Genomic DNA, 15,925 nt, shown 5'->3' with positions numbered 1-15,925 from the left:
TGTGGGCGGTGTGCTGTTCGATCCTTGCAGTCGCGTGTCAAATTCTTGCGCCACCAAGTACCTTGCATGCTGTGATGAACGTCTATGGATCAGTTCCATGTTCTCGTAGAGACCCCTAGACTCGCTCTTCAAGAATGGCAGCGGGACATTGCATGATAATCAAGGATGCGAACCGACGGGGCCAACCTCCCATTTCCCAGCTACATCTAACACTTCAATCGGGTGCCGGTGCCTGTTCTAATGCATCCCATGGCAAGCCAGAGCAAATACCAAGGCGTCCTCCATGTGCAGAAAAGGGAAGGTATGAACTCGTTTCCCCTCACCTCTTCCTTGACCGCCAACCTCCCGCCTCCCAATGCATGCGGCAACCCGCCGGAGCTTCCCAGCCAAACCCCAAAGGCCCGAGTGTCAAGACAACAGACAGCTGAAGCAAGCGGCCTAGCAAGGGCACCAGCAACGCAGACGGCAGATGCCTCCCCGCTTAGGAATGAGACACGGCCTGGGTGGCATCCTCCTCGTGGCCCCAGCGGGCCGTCTCGTCGCCGCCCTCCCACGTTTTCTCGACGTACCCTAGCTCGCGCTTCACCTTCTCGACGGTGGCCTTGTCGCCCGTGTTTTTGCCGATGTTGTCACTAAGAAGCCAACCGTTAGCTGCTGACTGGCGCAGAGCGTATCCCGCCGCGCTCCCTTGGGCGAGGCGGGCGGGCGGGCCGGCACGCACCTGATCTTGATGGCTGGATTCCCATCCGCCGAGCTGAGCTTAATCACGATATTCAGCGGAGTGCTCTTCTTTCCCGTCTTGGTGTTGACAAAATCGTTGGTCAGGAACGTCCCGACGCCGAACGTGGGCTGTAACCCGGCCGCCTCGGCGACCTGCTTGTACTCGAGGCAGCGCTCGATGTTGAGCGAGTCCGAGAAGACGATGATCTTCTTGTCGGTGACGCCCTCCTTGTCATAAAAGGCGCGCATGGTTTTGACAAACGCGATGGGGTCGCCCGAGTCCTGACGCACGCCCGTAAAGACCTCGGCGTACGTCTTGTTGGGCTTTTGAGGCGGTGGGGTCGGGGAGGAGGCGGACGTGAAGGAGTCGGCGGCGCTGGGCTTTCTGACAACGGGGGCGGGCCGCGGCGGCTCCAGGTGCCGGATGGGGAGGCGGAAGGCGGTCAGGAATTCCGGAGTGCCGAAGGTGTCGGTCAGGGCGATTCCCAGCACGCCCTCGCCGAAACAGCCGACCCAGCGGCGTAGGGCCTCCTCGGTGGCGCGGCGGTAATCGCCGACGATGGCAGCCGTGCCCATAAACCACTCGTGGGCGACGGTGCCAACGGGCGGGATGTTGAAGCGCATGGCCAAGTGGACGTTGCTGGTCCCCGAGAGCTTGCCAGGGAAACCGCGGCGCTCAGCTTCCTTGGCGGCGCGTGTGAGGCCCCGGAAGACCAAGGCCTGGGTGTGATAGTCGCGGCGGCGACGGGTGCCGAACTCGGAGAAGACGCAACCTGCCTCGAGCAGACGCATGCCCTTTTCGAAGGCAAGCTCTTCCTGACCCTCGTAGGTCCACTCGGGCTCCATAAACTTGAAGTAGGCTTCGCAGGTGAGGGCGAGGAGAGGAATCTCATAGAGGATGGTGTCTGCCCAGGTGCCGCTGATCTCTACGTCCAGGTCGCCTAGGTCGGACTCTGCACCGGTGTCTGGCCCTGCGGGTAGGAATTTGAGGACCACCTGGTCCCGGGGGCGGAGACGGAACTCGGAGAGGAAGTCGAGGTAGGCAGGTGTCAAATAAGGACAATGCTCTTTGAGATAGTTGAGCTCCTCCAGCGAGAGCGAGATGTTGCCAAGCTTGCGGACCTGGTTTTCTAGCCAGCGGAAAGCCTCGCGGGAGAGCTTCTTGTCGGGGGTCCGGTTGGTGAACTTGTATGTGACGGGAACGTCCTTGTAGTATTTGAGAACGGCGCATTGCATGGTCAGCTTGTACAGGTCGGTGTCGAGGAAGGAGATGACGCCCTCCGGGTAGGGCGATGAGCTGTTGAAATCCATGGCCAGGAGTCGAGCTAGGCTGAAGGCAAGAGCGGGTTGTGAGATGTATTCACGAGGTGACCTAAAGGTGCCCTCCCCAGGGTTGTTTGCACAATGTTGTTGCTGAAGGAGGTTGGCTGAGATGGAGATGAAGCTTGAGGTTGGTTCTTGGTCAAACGATGGTGAAATGGTAGTTGGCCTGACTCATTCGATCATAACAGACCCAAAGCCCCAGAAAACAAAATAAATAAATAAATAAAAAAACCCCCCCGAAGCGACGACACGAGAGAACCACGCAGCAACAGAAGCGGATTTGTCTCCTGTCTTGGATCGCAAAATGACGAATGGTCCGAATCGGGTGTAACAAACAGGTTCCTGCAGCCGGGCGTGGTTGAGCAGGGTGGCCGGCAACCGATTGGATGGATGGCGGGTTGAAGCTGCTGCACGAAATGTGAAGTCGGAGCTGAGGTGAGGCAGTGGAAAGCTCAGGGACTCAACGATAACGTTAGGTACCTGGAAACTCCAGCAGTTTGAGTCAAGGTACCTGGAGCTGAGCTTGGAAGGGTAATATAGAAACTCAGCTACCGCGACTCGTGAAGGGCCAAAAACACCCAAGAGATCACCAAGAAGATGGAGGGAATCAAACCCGCTGGTGCAATATCACTCTGAATTACAAATGAAGCACGCGGCCTGCGCAATACCCTCACCCTCATTTGTCCGTGTTGGAAGTTCAAGGTACGGCTTGAGCCAGCGCGGGGCCCAAGCACCGACTGGAACAGCCGAGGAGGAGGGATGGTGGGGGTGTCTCAGGGTTAGAGCATGAGGGTTGGCCGCGAGCATGGATTACATAATCCAAAGGCCGCACGGGCCATCGCCTGACCGCCCTCAGACGGCGGCGCCAAGCGAACCTGAATGAGACCGGCAGAAAAAAAGTTCGTCCGCCCGCGATGTCTTTGGCTCCGGAAGAAACACTCCAAGATATCCTGTGTCTTGGGCCAGCGCCAGGAATATCGGACCCGACGCCCTCCTTGCAACCCCCGGGGCTGACAACGCCGACACCATGGACATCCACCGGTGCCGATTCGTCCGCTATCCTGCATCGGCCATCAATGCCGTCGCCTTCACGCACTCGTCGCTGCCGTCTGTCTCGGCGCAAAAGAAGCACCTGTTGAAGCACGTCCAGGTCCGCCTGGCCATCGGCCGTGCCAATGGCGACATTGAGATCTGGAACCCCCTGCAGGGCGCCTGGCACCAGGAGCTGGTTATCCCGGGCGCCAAGGACCGAAGCGTTGACGGCCTAGTTTGGGTCACCGACCCGGACGAAGAGATGGGCGATGGCAAGATCATCCACGGCAGGTCGCGCCTCTTCAGCATCGGCTACACCACCACCATCACCGAATGGGATCTCGAGAACGCCAGAGCCAAGAAGCACGCCAGCGGCCAGCACGGCGAGATCTGGTGCCTCGCCGCCCAGCCGCCTTCCTCCAAGCGCGGCGCCACGTCGACCGTTGGCAGTCGCAAGCTTGTCGCCGGCACCGTCGACGGCAACCTCGTGCTTTACTCCATCGAGGATGGCGACCTCAAGTTCCAGAAAACCCTGTTCCGCACGCCGACCAGAAAAACAAAGTTTGTCAGCATCGCCTTCCAGTCCCACAACGTCGTTGTCGTCGGCTGCTCCAACAGCACCATCTGCGCCTACGACATCCGCAACGGCACGCTTCTGCGCCAGATGACCCTCGGCACCGACCTCACCGGCGGTTCCAAGAACATCATCGTGTGGGCCGTCAAGTGCCTGCCCAATGGCGACATCGTGTCGGGAGACTCGACCGGCCAGGTCTGCATCTGGGACGGCAAGACGTATACGCAGGCCCAGCGCATCCAGAGCCATACTCAGGACGTCCTGTGCCTAACCGTCAGCGCCGACGGCTCCAGGATCGTCTCGGGCGGCATGGATCGCCGCACCGCCATCTACGAGCCCATCGCGGGCCAAGCCGGTCGCTGGTCCAAGGTGTTCCACCGCCGCTACCATCAGCACGACGTCAAGGCCATGGCTTCTTTTGAGAGCAAGAACATGAGCGTGGTGGTGTCCGGAGGTAAGCCTTTCTCAAGCCGCGGCGCGTTTTCCCAGCCAATTCTGACACCGTCTTTCAAGGCTCCGACTCGAACCCCGTCGTTCTGCCTCTGCGTACCGCCGGCAAGGAATATCACCGAACGCTCCCCCATCTCCCGCAGGTCGCCCCTCTGCAGAGCGCCCCCAAGGCCCGCCTCATCGCCAGCTGGTGGGAGAACGAGGTCCGCATCTGGCACCTGCTCAACCCTGCTCAGCATCTGCTTGATGATCCCCAGGCGGCCCTCAACCTTCGCAAGAACCGGAAACTCGTCGCTCAGATCTTGATCAAGGGCGAGCCTTACATATCATCAGCCGCCATCAGCGATGACGGTTCCCTGCTGGTTGCCGCCACCGCCGCCGACATCAAGGTGTTTCAACTCGACTTCTCCCAAGGAGAGCATGGCGAGGAGCTCCAGATTAGAAAGGTGGACATGCCGACAACGGGCGCCGGAGCGACCCGGGTGCAGGTTTCCCCGGACAGGCAATGGATCTCGTGGGTCCAGGAGGGCAACCGGGTCATGATCGCCAAGGTGCACGCCGCGGATTCCGCGGATGGGATTTCTTACTCCATTTCTGCGCCCCGCCGGCTGGCCCGAATCCGCCGCCAGATCCCCAGGAACATTCTCCTGGGCGGCCTGGGCTCCTACGACCGGAATATCACGCAGATGGCCTTCTCGCCCGACAGCAAGATGCTCAGCGTCGCCGACTTGGCCGGATACATCGACACGTGGGTCTTGCGCGGCCCCGGCGAGGCCGTCAACGGCGTGGGCGGCGAACATGATGAGGACGGCGCAGCGACCAGTGAATCCTCGAGCGATTCATCTGATGAAGAAGCTGACCACGCGGCGGGCGCGGACGAACGCTGGATCCGCAACCCCAGGGGCAAGCTGCTTCCCAAGCTGTCCGCTGCGCCCGTTGTCCTCTCCTTCTCAAAAACCCCGCGGGACGATGACGATTACGATTTGCTGGTCATCACGGCCCTGAAGACGCTCCTCGTCTTCAATCCCCTGCGCGGAGCCCTCTCGGAGTGGTCGCGGCGCAACACATACCAAAAGCTCCCCGGCCCCTTCCGGGACACGCGGGACCAGGTGAAGGGGGTGGTGTGGCAGGGCCATAGGGCCTGGATTTACGGTGTCGCCTCGCTGTTCATGCTGGACCTGTCCCGGGACTTGCATCCCGAAACGCAGGATGGGCAAAACGGGCAAAAACAAGGCATCAAGCGCAAGCGCGACGGCCACGAGGCCGGCGCGGGCAGCAAGATGGAGAAGCATTCGCTCGCGGCCCAGCGGGTCCGGACGGCTGTCGCGCCCGATGGGAGCAAGTGGGAGGATGTGGAGATGGCCGATGCTGCCGGCGGCGGCGCGAGCAGCAGCGGGGTTGAAGATGAGGACGATTACGATGACGAGGATCTGGAGGAGGATACGGACGGTGGGGAGCTGCAGCGCCTGCGGAATGATGACGAGGAGCGGGATGGTGGAGCCAACGGGAATGCCGATATCAACGGCGCCGGGAAGGAGGGCAACGTAAGGGCTAGATGGTGGCATACGTACCAGTTCCGGCCCATCCTGGGCATCGTGCCTGTTGAGGGGGCGTCGGCAGAACCCGGGCCTGGTGATCTGCCGCCGCTGGAAGTCGCCCTGGTGGAGCGGCCCCTGGAGAGCGATGACCTGCCTGAGCGGTACGCTACCGAGGCGGAGTGGGAGCGGTGAAATTAGTCGTGAAGGTTCAGCATCTCGGGTGTCGGCGGGTTTCTTGTAATGTCGGAGCAGCACAACAAGCACAAGGGCGTGTGTACAACTCTGTGTATAATGTGGCGCATGAAAACTTCTGGGTTGGTCTCCCCATAGAGACAAGACCAAGACGGTTTGGAAACTTCAGTGGCCCTGTGCCCTGTGCCCTGTTGTAATGTTTGACATCCTGAGGGTACGGTAGCCCCAGATGCATCCGTCCAACAGCATTTGCCATATTATCGATCCAGACTCTTCACCGGAACTGAGACTTCTTGAGCGCCCGCAACACGCCTCTCTGCGTAAAAGCATCCGTTCTACAACCCCCCGTCTCTTCTGTTGCCGTTCCAGAAACGAACTAGTCAGGGCAATGTTGGTAGGCGGGCGGTATGTGAATGAGGTTGATGACGCGGCCACACCCAGCCATCTGATCTACCATTACCAATTCTTTGTACCCCTTGCAGCCACCGTTCAGCGCGGTTTCGGAGACGGGATCGCCGGCTGGGTTTCCTGGTTTCATCCCGTCTCCATCCTTCTCGAACCACCGGCCGCTTATTTACATCCATCACTCACCTCTCGTGCTCCCGGGGAAGGCAACCGGGCGGGATAAAGTGGAGTCTCGGACGGGGAATGGGCTGCCGGGGGCCTTTTTTTGTTCTCAGTCGTATGGGGGTGGCAAGGAGGAAGTCTGCCAACCACCGAGCTCCGAGTCTGTACGTATCCATGCTGATGTAGACACGATGGGCACGGCACGGCTCCAACGCGGAAAACGTAAGATGGAAAACCGGAGTGCGGTCCCTTCTTGCCTTGTCACGTGCTGCCTACCGTCCCCTTGCCCCCCCCCCCCCCCCTCCTCCTCCCCGGCTTCAGGACGAGATCCCTGAAGTCGTCGTGTTGACGGTCCTCCTCTCTAGCTCTCCCTGTCCACAACTTGCCTTTTGACCCGTTGGCACTCACTCTACTTCCATACCCGGGAGGGTGGGGGGGAAGAAGAGGAGTAGGTTCGAGGCACAGCGAGGCATCCAGCCCGGATCGGCAGGGAAACAGCCGCAGCGCAGCAAGGCACGAGCAAGGCACGCACGAGTCGGTAGCTTTCCCACGAGGTGCGGCATACAAGAAGCACCTGAAGATATGAAAGCACCTATACGGCAGCACAGCATGGCGCAGCACAAAGCACCACCATGAGGGAGGGAGGGCCGGGGTCCGATCCATCATGACACACAAACCATGACCTGCTACCAACAGCCGTGTGTCATGGATCTCATACCAGACTCCTTCCGCGCGCCGTACGCTCCATGCCATGTTTCTTTTCTCAGCCACTGAGTTCTTTTTTTTTTTTTTTTTGGAGGGGGGGTAATCTGTCGTGGTCCAGTCCGAGAAACGTAGCATTGATGGGGGAGAGAATGGATGGATGGATGGATAATGCCCCGACAGACGGGAACACGGAGCGGGAAGTGCGACAAGATCCTCTCCTTGCGTGCCCATGCGTGCGAAGGTGGTGGGTATATGGATGGGCTGGGAGGCGTGAAAGGCGTCGAGTGGACGGAGGAAGCGAGAGACGCGCGTCAAGCTTCCGGAGGAGGGGCCTTCATGGTGCACAAAACCCGCGGATACCATACCCCCCAACCAAGCGTTTGACTGGTTTGCGAAGGACCTGAGAGGAAACCTACGGGCGATGTGTTGCACATGAGGGTTCCGGAAGAGATGAGCGAGCCGGCGGGATGGGGCCAAGCCGAGAGGGACTGACCGTGTCCTTGCTCGGTGCCGTAGTACGGATGGGATGTGGCGTGATAGGATCATCTACGATTACACGGGGAGACTTTGGTAGATAGGTCCCTCGGTTTCGGTGTCCCTACGTTGGCCGCCAGGACATGTTGGATGATGTCTTACTCCCCAAGGATCAACGTAGGCCTCCCTGGGGTTCATGAACACTGGCATGATGGCACCGAGGGTGGCCTGGAAATCAAGGTATCGCCAAGAAACCTACGGAGACGGGTGTACATGGAATAAAACCCAGTGCACGAGGTGTCCCTGTTTCAAACGACTCAAGGGGGGGGGGGGGGGGGGGGCTCTCTACGTCCGCTTAGAGGATCTCGATTCAACGTTGGTTCAAGACCGCAGGAGATAAGCAACACCAGGCTGTCCTTGCCATGAGAGCCCCCGGCCGGGCGAGAGAGGGGGTAAACCCCGACCAGACGGCGCGTTTCGCTTGGGTGGTGACGTGGTGATGTGAGGGCGCGGCGGAAGGTATCGGTAGCGTCTGGATTGATTGGCCTGAGTGGGGGAACAGATTTGCCGGCGGTCGTTTCGGTGAATGTTTATATAAGACGCAGACGCCAAGACGGGCATCAATTGAAAAGAATGTCCGAAGGTGTGGCCATGGTAGTCCGGTTCTAGAAGATCGTTGTCGACATGGACGTCCGCATTGGTCACGACATGCCCAACTCGATGCTAGACGCCCCCCCCCCCTCTTCCCAAACACCCAGCGGGACGAAACCTGGCCGTTCAACCCACGCCGACGTGTTTGAAACGCCCTGCCGAATTCGTCGATGGTAACCCGCTCGCTGCCGGGGAGCCCGGGCGGGTTGCTTTCCAGGACGAGACTCGTCTTGCTCCTGTCTGGAGGTGTCTGGAGGAGCAAGCTGGTCGTCTTCTTCATATGTTCTCGGGAGAATCTGAGCCCGGAAGAGCAGATGCCAAGAAAGGCGTTTTGGGGCCGCCGCGTAATCTTCAACGCAAGCCGCAGGGCAACCCCGGTTGCACACAGTGTTTCTGCGGCGACCTGTTCTCCCATAGGAAGCACCAGACTTGGCAACACGTTCATCCCAAAAAAACTTGTTCTCTCATACGAAGGCATCAACTTCATCCTCGGCGACGATTCTTCGCTTCTCAACAGCCTGCTTGACCGACTAGTTGAACTGTTGCATACATCATACGAAGGCCGGTTGCGACAGAGGCGTCGCAATCGTCATGGGGTCTTGGCCATTCTCTACACCGTAGACCCGAGACGTGGTACGATGACGAACCCGACGACCGAATCCGACGCCGCTCACGGATGCTGGGCCGCTGGTGGCGAGCAGGTGATCGTCCGCGATTCTCTCTGATCGAGTCAGCGGCCCAACATGGTCAGCGTTTGCATCGGCCCGTACGCGTGGAGGGTGCGGCGCGGACCCGAGAGTATGGTTAGTGGCAAGGGACTCGTGGATTTTCTGATGCTGTCCATCAAGGTGCATGTTTGCCGCAGTGGGTATGCCAAGAAAGAAGCCTTCGCCGAGGATGGTGCTTGTGTTTTGTTTTGGCGTAGCTGGCCGTTCCAGGTCAAGTTGAATGGGTGCCGTTGGGCGTCGTTCAAGCTCTTCATGACTGCCATCGGCACCCGGTGTCGTTGTGTAGGTTGAGAGCTTGGAGATGTCGCGGAACCAGCAGCGAAGCCGCTGAGGCCGAACGGGATTCCCCACACAGTCCGATCACTGATTGAACTGACCAATCCGCGAAGCAGGGTCAAGCCTCAGCCACAGCCATGGGAGTTATACTTATCTTGCGCTGCGATTGGCTGGCCCTGCCTTTGAGACTCGTCATCACCTTCCCGGGCCCCACCTCCACCACAACGTCTCTCGTCGGGACCTGCACCTCCGGCTCTCCAAGGAATCCAAATTGCTTTGGGGGGTTTCCCTTGTCTTTTTTTTTTTTTTTTCTTTAATTTTCGCTCGTAGAGGGATTCCGGACAACGGGGCCAAAGAATCAAGGGGTTGCAAGGTTGTGGATGGCCTCGATGTTTTCACTGCACCGTGATGCGCATGAGAGAACTCCTTGCGCACAACTGGGTGGCCTCTTTTTCTGCATGTCGAGGTCGCCCACATGGACCCTGGGCCCCGAGATGAGGCGGAGACGGTTGCGTGGATCCCTGTTTGAGGCGGAGGGCTCGAACAAGGGCGCTGATTGGCTGGGAATGACGACGGGACGCGCGTTCTGTGTTCCCCACCCGCCCTTCTCGCCATCCGGCTGAGCATCGCAGCGGCTTGCGCTTGCGCTTGGTCTTGCCTTCTTGCCATTCTTGCCTGTTCTCATGCCGGCCAAAAAAGTAACGCGTGCTGCTTGTTGCCTGCACCCTTCCCTCCTTCCCTCGCCGGGACCAGCGACCCGCCCCGTCGCTGCTGCTGCTGCTGCTGCTGTTGTTTCTGCTGTGGTGCGGGCTTTCCCTCTACGTGATTACGTCGGCCGCTGCGACTGACTGACGTGCAGGTCCGACCCAACTCCAACTTGAGATGGAAAGACGTTTCGGGCAATGACGAAGAGCCGACGACGATCAACCCACTTATCTGCCAAAGGTTTTGTGTGGCAACTCTTTCGTCCCTTGCGACTGGCACGACTCGGCTTCGTCTCGCCCCGGCTTCTCAAGTGACCTTGGGCCACGCATACTCTCGCTCCCTTCGCTCTCCTCTCAGCAGCCACTGCGGCGTGTAAATCTCCAAGCGACGACCGCAGCACCTCAGCAAGCCCAAGGCCCGACGGACACGGATGCAGCAGCAGCATACGCCATTACTCCGTCCGTTACGCTACCTTACATACGCACCACCTCTCGGCGTCCGCTCCCTGAACCCTTGCAGCAGGCTTCTCTCCCACACGCACCCCCCCCCCCCCCCCTCCCTCTCTTCCATTAGCTCCCTCTTCGCTCGCTCCAACCAGCCCGCACCTTTATCCTCTGGCTATACCCCCCTGGTCCGCCCGCCGGGTCGCTTTCCACCTCGCTGCCGCCTCTTGCTCTTTCCCCCCTCTCTCTCCATCCCGGGCCCCCATCCCATCCCATCCCATCCCATCCGCCTTATCCGGGACGCTGCGAGGAATTGGCGGCGCATCTATCCCCATCGCCGACCGTCTCAGGCGTAGTGGGGAACGACCACGTCTCCCTCTAGCCTCCAGACGTCAAGGGCCCCTGAGCCTCTTGTGCGCACGACCTTTGAGGACCTCCCAGGTGTTGACGACCAGGCCCCCGGGACCTACGCAAGGGTGGAGGACCGGCAACCGCTGACGACGACCGCCACCACCGCGATTACGACGCCTCCCCTGGTGGACCTAACAACGAACCCCCCCGACGCCGACGACGACCGAGCTGTCGCAGCCCCTCTTTATCGCCGGATCCCTCCCGTCTTGCCCTGCGACACCACCGGTCCGAGTCTCGAAGCCCTTGGTCTATCGGTCCTCACGCTATTGATTGCGCATACACCATGGACGTTAATCCTCGGGATGCCCCCCCAGGCGGGCAACAGTACAGCGAGGAATGGGCGCATGAGTTGCGGGTCCAGTTCGAGCAGTTGCTGCGGACAAAACGTTTAAACGAACTTCAATCACGATCGCGCCAAGGATCACCAGCACCCAGCCACAGCTCCTCGCTGGGGGCTCCACGCGACGGCCGGTCAAGGCCAGGAACCTCCGATGATGGCCAAACGCCACCACGATACTCGGTTGCCCGAAACCTCCCCAAAGTCCCCGTCCCTCCAGCACCAGACGACATGGAGTCGACCAAGTTCCGGAGCCTTCTGATCTCGCTGTCCATGACGCCCATGAAGTACGAGAACCCAGGTCTGCTCGACGAGGCGCTTCAGGCGATCCCCCTGGAGAGGATATCCAACGAGGCCGAGGAGGAGCATCAGATCATGCTCGCCCAAGCTGCGAGCATGGGGGACGGGCGCAAAGCGGAATGGGGCTACCAGGACTGCATGGTCCGCGCCTTGCTCAAGTATGTATTTCTTGAGCGTATCGAGGGCGGTCGGGTTCTCCTGCTAACGTGTTTTTCCCGGCAGGTGGTTCAAGAACGAGTTCTTCACCTGGGTGAACAACCCCCAATGTCCTGTTTGCTATTCGCCTACCATTGCTCAGGGCATGGCGGCGCCCACGGATGAGGAGAAGGCCTGCGGAGCGCTTCGCGTGGAACTCTATCGGTGCTCCAACGCTGCGTGCCGAGCCTATGAACGCTTCCCCCGGTATAGCGATGTCTGGCGCCTGATGCAGACGCGGCGCGGCCGGTGCGGCGAATGGGCGAACTGCTTCAGCATGCTGTGCCGAGCCATTGGCGTCCGCGTGCGCTGGGTTTGGAACGCCGAAGATCACGTCTGGACCGAGGTCTACTCGGAACACCAAAAACGCTGGATCCACGTCGACGCTTGCGAGGAGGCGTGGGACAACCCCAGGTTGTACACGGAAGGCTGGGGAAAGAAGATGTCGTACTGCATCGCCTTCTCCCGCGAGGGCGCCACCGACGTCACCAGGCGATACGTCCGCAAGCCCGAGTACTACAACGAGCGGAATCGTTGCCCTGAGGAGGTCCTTCTTTACATCATGCAGGAGATCCGCCACATGCGCCGCGCCAACCTTGAGAAGCAAGAACGCTTCGAGCTGGAGAAGGGCGACTTGAGGGAAGACCAGGAGTTGCGCAGCTATGTCGTCGCCTCCATCACGCAAGCCGTCACCGAGCTCGTGCCTACCCCCGACGGCGCCGTGCCGAGCAATGGCCGCCGCACCGACGACACCAAAGCCCCTGTCCCCTCCGACCTCCCGGCCCGCCAGAGCGGCAGCGCCGAGTGGGTCGCCGCCCGCGGCGAGAACGGTCCCCGGCATCCCGGGTACCCACCGCACGGCGGTCCTCCGAACCCGCCCTTCCCTTGAGCGACCTCAACCGAACCTGCTGATCTTTCTTATCCCGCCTCCATAATACCTGGAAGCTGCCACTGTTATCGTGGCGGCCTCCCCCTCCCTCGACCTCGACGTAGGAAGGGGCTCTGCATGGCATCGACGACCTCCATCCTCTTCGACGTCACCAAGAAGCGCCGCGTCACCGAGCAACGGATTCGCTGTCTCGTCGCAGCATGATACCCTCCGTTCCTCGGTCGGCTGTCACCGCTCATGGTGACAACCCGTTCTGCTGGGCACCATGCGCAACGACGTCCTAGGCCGAGCCAGTGTTTGGGGGTTTTCGCAACTCATCGTTACGCTCATGATACATGGCTGCTGCCCAGCCAGTCAGTACATTTCGGCCACCGATATATACGCTCATGGCTTCGGGCCCATGACTTTTTTGTTCCGACTCGACCGAGTACGATTTTCGTTTGTCTTACCTTGAGCCTGCTCGTCACATCATTTTCCTTGAGCCTTGTCATTATCACCATTACCGTCAGTATCATTATCAGGAGTAAAGGGGCAAGCGATAAGATCATATGCGGCAGCTGAGTGGCCTATAACGGCCTTTCGTGTCTGGGCGCGGATGGAGCGAAGCATATGTTGTGACACCTTTTCACCTGTTTGTCGTCACAACCTTTCATTTTAACTTCTTTCATTCCTTCCATTTTCTGTTATATTTTTATTCATTTGGGAGACGGCGGGTAAGGGATGTGTTGATCATCTGTCCCATCCCCGATATCTTGACCGGGTTGGTTTGGCTGGTTGGTTAGCCCTGGTGGTGCTGGTGGCGTTTGGCATGGTTTGATTCAACGCGGATGGTGATGGAACTGGACGGATGGATGGATAGGGGGAACAAACACATGGCTATGGCTCGTGCATCTTATATCCCTTCCTTACATTACCCTCTTGCTCTCTTCCTTCTCATGTTGGATGGATTCGCCTACCTCCTTGCAAGTTGGGTAGGTGGAGTGGTTGATGCAGTGATAGCATCAGCATATGGAGTGGCTGACCAGCATGCGATGAGATGACATGAGCGCTGCGGTCGACGCGAGAAAGAGGAAGGCGGATAAAAGGGGAAGAGAGATGTGGGAAAAATATACCTACCCTTTTCGTGACCATGCGGGACCATATCGTGCCTGTCCGCGAGCAACCTATATCTCTCTCCCTTTGTGTGGTCGTCCGTCCAGCCTTGGGTTATCTGTGAAGTAATAGTGCGACCCAGCGTCATGGCCTTCTTCTGCATTGGGACGCCAGGCATTCTTGTGTCAGCCAGAGTCACCATTTAAGGTGTGGTGGTCTCTCCCTACCAGCTAAGGTGCGAGAAGGAAAACACAAGTTCGCTTGTCTTCCGGATGCCAGCCAACTCACGCCTTGCTCACCACGTCTTCATCCGTTGTCGATGTATCTGACCGGAAGGTTTCCTCAGGAAAGCCGTGGGAGCAGATATCATGTCTCAAAGTAGATGTTCAATCTATCTTGGAACTTCCCCTTGCGTACTGGCCCCCTGCCTAAGAACGACGAGGATGTGGAGCAGGCCTAGCGTAAGGTATTGCAAGAGGATGGGACCTACTGCGTATGAGAGCATGACGTGGTGTTGGGGAAAGAGAGGGAAGCCCGTGTTCCCCATCTGGACCTACCCGTCCTCGCCAACCTCTTCTCTGGCCTCTTCGCTGCATTCTTGCACAGTTCCAGGAGGCCGAGACTTGGAGAAACAGCATCTGGCCCTCAACGACAGACGCGGGTAACTAATCTCTAGATGCCGATGATCTTCCTTGGCTCTTGGGCATCTCGAGACAGTACCTGCATGGCATATCAACATCAGACATGGAGGAATGATAGGCTTGGGGCCGATGGTGCGAGATGCGTTTCTCGAAGTCATCCATCGTCCTCGTTTTGCTCACGGACCGACGTTTTTCTTTTTCTCGCGGGATATCCCGGAAATATCCACAACTTGGCATCATCGTGATCAGCTGGTAGGGAACAGGTAGAGTTCTCAAAAACCATCTAGAACTGTTGGATTATGATGGAATGGCAGGGGTCACCGGCCATGCATGTTTGTCATGTGTAGACAACGAGTGACATGTGGCTACTCTATCGTCCGGTGACTGGAGGCCTCTCCGTCACTTCTGAAGGACTGCTGAGGTCCAATGCTGTTTGTTTTTCTATCTATTATGCAATGTCAGAATGCACATTCGGTGCAGCCCGAGGTGACGGATCATGGATTGATATATACATTACGCTTCTAGATCGTGCAAAGAGTGGTTTACAAGGCAACAACATATCGTCTGGGAATCCCAACGTCTTAAATGACCTTCAGGAAAGTCGCACGTGCTCTGCCAGAGCCGAGATCTCTTATGCAGCTCGCCCGAGACCACCAGAGGAGCCTGGCCCTAGAAGTCCATGGTCTTCATGGAGTAGATGCCAGAGACACGAGCCACCTCCCGTCCATCGCCAACCACAATCACCCCTCCACAGCACATTCATCGACAGCAGCAATCGGCGTCCTTGCTTAACAAACAGCTCCCATCGGCGTTTCTGGCATTCCCAACGCGGGAGCTCACATCTCCTCAACGTCCAGCCCGGGGTCATCACCCAGCCCGTCGAAACAACAGTCATGGCATTCCAGCCCTCTCCCCTGGTCCAACACTACGAGACCCTCGGAGGCGCGGCTGGTGAGGAACGAGGCCAGCGCATCACGGAGCTCCGATGGCAATCGAGCCTCCCGAATCCCCATTCGCAAGTTTAAGCACGCATCATTGCAAGAATCACACTGCCCGCCCGACCGTCTTTTCCTGCATGCCTAGCAACAGCGGCTGCGCATCCGTATCAAGATCAAAGCCTGCAGCCACTCTCCCACATGCTACGCCGCGGGCAATGAGCCGTGCGCGTCGCAGGATCCATGCGCACATCGGAACCACAGGTGGACCTTGTTGGAAATCATGTTCCATGCCCGACACACGAGCTTGATCTGTTGGCCGCCGGAAGGGGGTGACGGGCCAAAGTATCAACGCCAACGTGTATCATTTTGGCTCATGACATCGCCGCAGCTGCGTGACAACCTGACATTTCCCAAGACCGGCCTCAGCAACCATCCCGGTACTGAGCTTCGTTGTCATGGCCGTCGATTGCTTGTTCAACCCGACGACCGCCCAGCCAGGAACAGAAACAAGGGAATTCCCGTCACGGCCAAACTTGGCATGTTAGTCAGCAGCCTAACCTCAGCTCTGGCCTGCAAGCATGCGCCGAGCCCGCGGGACGAAGCCAGGCGAGATTAATTGACAAACAACCCTCCCCCCCCCCAACCCCTTTTCTCTCTCTCTCCCTTGCCCGGCTAACCGGCCGACCGACTTTCCAACCAACAGTGAGGCGGTCGGGCCCGGGCGTCTGCGAAAGACAGCCAAAG

At 58.9% G+C, this 15,925-nt stretch overlaps 3 protein-coding genes across 3 annotated transcripts; 2 read left to right on the top strand and 1 right to left on the bottom strand.

Moving 5' to 3' along the window:
• Window positions 1–481: 481 nt before the first annotated feature.
• Window positions 482–2,031, bottom strand: VTJ83DRAFT_431 (uncharacterized protein; the record flags this gene model as incomplete). The annotated part of the gene is made up of 2 exons (XM_071010785.1): window positions 482–632; window positions 722–2,031. 2 exons carry the CDS (start codon window positions 2,029–2,031, stop codon window positions 482–484), a joined length of 1,461 nt encoding a protein of 486 aa, XP_070869784.1.
• Window positions 2,032–3,070: 1,039 nt separating this feature from the next.
• On the top strand, window positions 3,071–5,829 carry VTJ83DRAFT_430 (uncharacterized protein; the record flags this gene model as incomplete). The annotated part of the gene is made up of 2 exons (XM_071010774.1): window positions 3,071–4,103; window positions 4,163–5,829. 2 exons carry the CDS (start codon window positions 3,071–3,073, stop codon window positions 5,827–5,829), a joined length of 2,700 nt encoding a protein of 899 aa, XP_070869783.1.
• Window positions 5,830–11,072: 5,243 nt separating this feature from the next.
• On the top strand, window positions 11,073–12,510 carry VTJ83DRAFT_429 (uncharacterized protein; the record flags this gene model as incomplete). The annotated part of the gene is made up of 2 exons (XM_071010762.1): window positions 11,073–11,584; window positions 11,649–12,510. The coding sequence occupies 2 exons, from the start codon at window positions 11,073–11,075 to the stop codon at window positions 12,508–12,510; spliced, it is 1,374 nt and encodes a 457-aa protein (XP_070869782.1).
• Window positions 12,511–15,925: the final 3,415 nt, after the last annotated feature.

This window comes from Remersonia thermophila, chromosome 1 (genome assembly GCF_042764415.1).
Source record: "Remersonia thermophila strain ATCC 22073 chromosome 1, whole genome shotgun sequence".
NCBI lineage: Eukaryota > Fungi > Ascomycota > Sordariomycetes > Sordariales > Chaetomiaceae > Remersonia > Remersonia thermophila.
The sequence above is the reverse complement of the archived record's forward strand: the minus strand, read 5'-3'. Positions and strand labels throughout refer to the sequence as shown.